General features: G+C 46.3%; 1 protein-coding gene across 1 annotated transcript in view; it reads right to left on the reverse strand.

The window, feature by feature from the left end:
• The window catches only part of LOC109925552 (semaphorin-4G-like), a 29661-nt gene that overhangs the window by 11296 nt on the left and 11961 nt on the right, over nt 1–6404 (reverse strand). The window contains exons 2-5 of the mRNA XM_048609231.1: nt 3989–4137; nt 1999–2061; nt 1145–1243; nt 940–1030 (exon numbers count right to left, since the gene is read on the reverse strand). Coding sequence (XP_048465188.1) covers nt 940–1030; nt 1145–1243; nt 1999–2061; nt 3989–4137 — 402 coding nt within the window. The remainder of the gene's footprint in view (nt 1–939; nt 1031–1144; nt 1244–1998; nt 2062–3988; nt 4138–6404) is intronic.

A 6404-nucleotide genomic window follows, 5' to 3' on the forward strand; every position in this document is an offset into this window, starting at 1 on the left:
TCCAACTCTACACCTTGTTATCTCACCTTTTTAACTATCCTGTCCATATGTGATGCAGGCTTCAAAGAATTATGTATCTGAACTCCTAGGTCTCTCTGTTTGACAAGACTACCCAAAGCCCTGCCTTTAGTTGTATAAGTCCGGCCCTTGTCTGTTTTGCCAAAATGTAACACCTCGCATTGATCCAAATTAAACTCCGTCTGCCACTCCTCAGCCCATCAACCCAATCAATCAAGATCTCTTTGTAATCTTAGGAAACCTTCACTGTCCACTACACCACCAATTTTGGTGTCATCCACAAACTTACCAACCATGCTTTTTATATTCTCATCTAAATCATTTATATCAATGACAAACAAAAGAGGACTCAGCACGGATTGCTGTGAAACACCACTGTTCACAGGCCTCCAGTCTGAAAAACAATCCTCCACCATCATACTCTGTATCCTACCATAAAGTCAAGTTTGTATCCAACTGGCAAGTTCTCCCTGAGTTGCGTATGATCCATCTTTACTAATTAGTCTACCACGTGGAACCTTGTCAAAGGTTTCACTAAAGTCCAAGTAAACAATGTTTACTGCTCTGCTCACAGCCTGGCAGTGTTTGGTGAAGAGAGAAACAAGAGTTCACATTGTGACCTGTGGCCTTTCGCACAGAGCTCACTTTCTCTCCTCACAGATGCTGGCTAGTCCAATGAGTGTTTTCAACATTTTCTGTTTGTATTACAGATCTCCAGTATCTGCCCAATTCCCAAATTCGAGTAACTTGCTGTGATTTTCCTGATCTTGGGCCCAGTTGGACAGACACTGCCCGAATGTCAAGTTGCAGATTTCCATTGAACCATCTGCACTGCCAGACAGAGAATGACCTCAATTTGTCTGACCTCAGTAACAAAGTACAAATATGTTTTATCAGTGGCATCTGATGTTTGCTCCTTACCTACAATGAGACCTGTGTATCCAACTGTGGGGTCATAAGGACATCTCTCTTTCCCCTCAAAGGTAGGTGACAATGTAAAATTCTCAATCTCCTTAATAATGGGGAGAGGGGAAAAATTAGGTCAAAGTTGTAAAGGAATCTGCAGAAGATATGCAATACAGGAGAATGGTTTTAATATCAGTGCCAGCAACAAAGGAATACTTACGACATAAGCACAGCGAGGATGAAATGCATATGTCCCACAGGTATATAAGTGAGTCCCATTGAATCTTTGCAGAAAGCGGACATAGTTAAAACAGTCAGTCTGCAAACAGAACACATTAGTTTACAATTAAATCCTTTCACCTTAAATCTCCGAAACACTCACTCAAATCTATCCACAGCAATAATTTGCACTTCACTGAGGGGTTATCACACCGATAGAATTTGGCACCAAGCTATATTTCAGACACAGTGATCCATAATGACCCATGGATGGCTCAGTGGTTAGCACTGCTGTGTCACAGCACTGGGGTCCTGGGTTCAATTCCACCCTCAGGTGACTGTGTGGAGTTTACACATTCTCTCCAGTTTCCTCCCACAATCTAAAGACGTGCAGGTTAAGATGGATTGACCGTGGTAAAAGCAGAATTAGAGGGAGGGGTGGGATGGCCTCCTTTGGAGGGTCTGTGAGGACTTAATGGGCCAAATAGCCCGCTTCCACAGTGCAGAGGTTCTATTATCCCAGTCGGATAACTCATGGTCCTCACTTTAAAGGAGGAAAGTGAAGTTGGGAGAGAATTCCAGAATCTAGGACCTGTTACTTAAAGAGATGGCTATCAGTAGTGGGGGTGATTAAAATGGGAGATGAGTTGAGGATGGAATTGGAAGACCATATCATAGAGAGATGGGGGGAGCTCTAAAAAATAGGGAGGGGGTAAGGAACATGGAGAAACCTGAAAACAAGGACAAGCATATTAAAGCCTGGGGTGAGGTGGAGCTGGTATAGAGCAGCGAGGTTAATGGGATTCGGTGTGAGTTAGGACATGGGTTTGGATGGGTTCAGTCCATTAGCCTTACCTCAGTATAACCTCGCTTCTCCAGGCAATCGATTCTTTTTGCTGGCAGCACTTCCCAGTTTATCTGTTAACGAGACAAGAGTTTAAATAAACATTCAGGCCTGTGCAGAAATAAATAAAAGGCAGCGCTCATAGTCAGAGCTGGCAGAGGGACAGGGATGGATCTCAGCTCTGTTCCCCATCATGGCCCACAGCCCACCCTGGGAGCTCGGGGATTCTGGGACCTCCCAGCTCACTAATACCGAACCATTGAGCGACTCAGTCCAGGTAAATGCTGCATTTACAAGTAAAGAAGCTCCTACTGTGTTTTTGTGAAGGATGGCCTGTTCAGTGAGTGGATTTGCACTGGCCTGCAGGAGAAAGGAGATGTAAATGCACCCACCCTACCGCCCAGCCCAGCAAGGTGCCTTCCACTGACCCGGCTGGAGCCGAAATGGAGGAGAACGTGGCATTTGACCTTCCTGACCTTGTGTGAAAGAGATTCTCTCCCAATGACCCCAAAATCCAATCAGGCCCAGGCCACAACAAACACAACCACATCCTGCATGTTGATGATCGCAGTATTTTCCCAGCTACGTTTGTACACCAGGTAACAGCCTAGTGATATATCACTGGATTATTAATCCTGAGGCCCAACTGATGTTCTGGGGACCCAGGTTAAAATGGTGGAATTTGAAAATGAAGACATCCACCATTAAGAGTCTAATGATGGCCATGAAACCATTGCAATTGTCATTTAAAAAAACCCCATCTGGTTCACAAATGTCCTTTAGGGAAGGAAAGCTTACCTGGTCTGGTCTACATGTGACTCCAGACCCACTGCAATGTGGAACGGGCAAGTAAATGCTGGCCGAGCCAGCGACTGAATTAAAAACAAAGTTTGTTTTCCCTCCCCACAGACAATGAAGGCCCCACGATTAGGCCTGAGCAGTAGCAGCTCTCGTTAGGTTACCCCCATCATCCTCTATTGTGGCTTCTCTCCCCATCTCTGCTTAAATTCTCCCAATGCTGACTGGCACCCTCAGGCCCCTCGTGGTCAGCTGCTCCAAGTATCAGAGTGGTCCTGAACAACTCCAACAGGTCCCTGAAACCCTCCCAACTCACACCGCGCCCTCACCCCTGGCCAGGTTTTGAAAGGCAGAGACTGAGGTGATTCTCATTATATGGGGCCCGCTAGCTCACTCTGACCCCTGGCCAATCCTGGGCTATGCCCTGAGAAGGAGAGGCCTTCCATCTATTGGCCACTTAAGTTCCTCCAATTGGGCCATGTGCGGTCAGGCTGAGGTCTGTGAGTCATTGAAGGAGGTGCTATTCCACCTGATTTTACCCCAGCAGCTCCCGGGGACAGGGCTAAAATATAAAACTCTGACCCTGGTCTTTAACGTGTGTGTTTTCCACACCGTTCACAGTTAATGCTGCATGAATGCTATCTTGGAATCTCCACAATGTAGACTGAATGGTTTTCAGCCATAAGATCCTGGGCACTGTCACACTCATATTGACTGTAATGGTCCCATTGGGACTCCCTCCCAGTTCTGAAGTTGGATATATTTATGGCATCAGCCAGGACCAAAATGACGTGACACACATAACTCCAACTACTTGAAACATAAGTGCGAGCTCAGGAATTTATAACAGGGTGTATACGGGCAGAATGGACTGCCATAAAATGCAGCCCTGCTCCCTGACCCTCATTCATCCAAACATTGGGCTTTGGTCCACTCCCCCCAACAATATAATCGCCCCCAACCTCCCAGCGCACCCACTTCCTGAGGTGACCTCACCGTTCACCTGTGGAACTCACTGCATGAGTGCAGCCAAGTGCTAAACAACAAAATGGTGGCCTTAGAAAGGGAAATGTGACCGATGCTCCATGTGCTGGGCTATGGGTCGGGAACAGGGAGAATGGGGCTAAGGGAATCGGCTCTCCCTGCGAGCCAGTACGGGCATGATGGGCTGAACGTCCCCCTTCACAATCCCACGCTCCTCACCGTTTTCGCGGAGCTGTCGTTGATGTTGCTTATGTTGAGGGCAAAAATGGCTCCTCGTGCTCCAACGTAAAGCCAACCCAGAGCCTCCTCCAGCCACAGTGTGGTATAGTTGGACACGCTGTGACTAAATCGCTTGGAATTAGGTGAATCTACAAAGAGATAAAAGATGTGTTTGGAAGATTAATTTTCAGTGCATGTCAGGAGAAGGAACAGCAGTGGCTAAAGAGTTTGTTCAAAGACTAACACCTTCACAGCACTGAACGCGTCACAACTAAGATCTCCGCAACACAGGGACTGAAGAGTCCAGGACAACCCTCAAGTTAGGTCACAGCTGATACAACCCTTGCCTATCAAAACGTACAGATTTCAGCTTTGAATCTATTTCTGAGTGTTGTACCAGACAAGGCTTCCAATGGTGAAATCATGGACAGGTCCCTTCAGTGACATGGAGCAACGGGAGGATTCGTGAAGGCATCACATTTGGGAGAAAGGACTAGACAGAGTAATCGAGGTTGATGGATCCACCAATCTTGCTCTCTTCCCAATGTAGAGTCAGGGCTGATGGAAGCTCAAGATGGAAAAGCAATGTCTGATCTTTGGAAGGGACTATCTTCAAGGTTCAGCTCTCTGGTGAAAAGGCAGAATCAGCTCTTCATCGGAACATGACGCCGTGTTGTGTGAATGGGAGAAAGGAAGGGAGAAAAACTGAAGAAAAAGGATTGACAAGTTAAAAAAAACTGATTCGTGCATTGATCAAGGAAGGGATAGATAGGATGGAGAAAGGGATGGAGAATGGGAGGGAGGGAAGGATGGAGAAAGTGAGGGAGGGAAGGATGGAGAAAGGGGTGGAGGGAAGGAGGGAGGGGATTAGAGCCAATGAACTTCACTTTGTGAAGTGGACTCTCTGTTGTCAGGTAGCAAAAGCAGCAATTAGTATGTGCACAGCAAGATCCCACAAACAGCAATGGATAATGAGCAGATCACCTGTTCTTGTTATGTTCAACTGAAGGGTAATTATCATTAGCCAGGGATAACACCCCTGCTGTTCTTCAAAACAGTGACATGGCATCGTCCATGTTCACCCAAACAAGTGGATGGGCCCTGTTTAATAACATCTGATCTTGGAATTTGAACAAGGGTTTAAAATGAGCTATATTTTGGAATTTATTTCAATTGTTTCTGAAGCCAAACGAGGGGGTAAAAGCCTCAGTTGGATGCCCTGTGGCATTCTGTGAAAAAGTGAAAGAATGCTAATGCTTCTTCGATGAGCTGTCAATCAGAATTGCTTTCCCAATCCTGACAAACAATTGTGAGGGGATGAATGGTAATGCAGAGAAACACAATATTTTTCAAAGTCTGTTCTCAATTCTTCTCGAACATTTCCAATTGATAATACAGTGGAAAGCAAATGGGAGCATTTCAGTATATCATAGATCCCCTTCAGTGTGGAAACAGGCCCTTCGGCCCAACAAGTCCACACTGACCTACAGAGCATCCCACCCAGACCCATCCCCCTATAATCCATCTAATCTACACCTCCCTGAACACTACAGGCAATTTAGTATGGCCAATCCACCTAGCCTGCACATCTTTGGGCTAAGGGAGGAAACCAGAGCACCCAGAGGAAACCCACGCAGACACGGGTGAATGTGCAAACTCCACATAGACAATTGCCCGAGGGTGGCATTGAACCTGGGTCCCTAGCGCTGTGAGGCAGCAGTGCTAACCACTGTGCCACCATGCCATTCCAACCCAATAATCTTCAGGAAGATTGCCGAGCAGAGAGGCATCCTGTATACACCAGGGCACATGCAAGAATATCAAGTCCCAAACAATCACAACCGCTTCATATGACAGGGAAATAGGTGCTGATTTGTTGACAATTGAACCCTGATTGGTGGAGACATTGCCATGGTGAGAACAAACAGACGACACAAGTTCCCGAGGAATTGAGAGAAGGTACAGGGCTTGAGCATATTCTGTTTTTCAATAAAATGGGCCCCTGTGTACGAGTAGCAGCTACTTTTGGAAAGTCTAAGTAAGCCACCTCATGATTCTCCTACACTGGGTTTTAGCGAGGCTAATATCGCACTCAGAATCGTTCGGCAAATGTTGGTCATTCGGGGAATCACAATCAACAGCAAATGTTTGGTTCTGAGTTCTGAGTCCACAAGATGGACTGATTGAACATGGCCTATATGCTGCCTATTATTAGTAACTAAGGGACAGTTCTGCTTGATTCATACAGCCAATCTTTGGAACACATGGTCTAGCTATGTGACACTGAAATTCACCTACAACATTGCTCAAACCTTCAGGGGACATCCAATGCCACATGCCACAGAGGATTAGATAGGGTGGACAGTGGCAGCCTTTTTCCTCGGATGGTGATGGCTAGCACGAGGGGACATAGCTT

The sequence above is a fragment of the Rhincodon typus genome, chromosome 20 (genome assembly GCF_021869965.1).
Source record: "Rhincodon typus isolate 14 chromosome 20, sRhiTyp1.1, whole genome shotgun sequence".
Classification (NCBI taxonomy): domain Eukaryota; kingdom Metazoa; phylum Chordata; class Chondrichthyes; order Orectolobiformes; family Rhincodontidae; genus Rhincodon; species Rhincodon typus.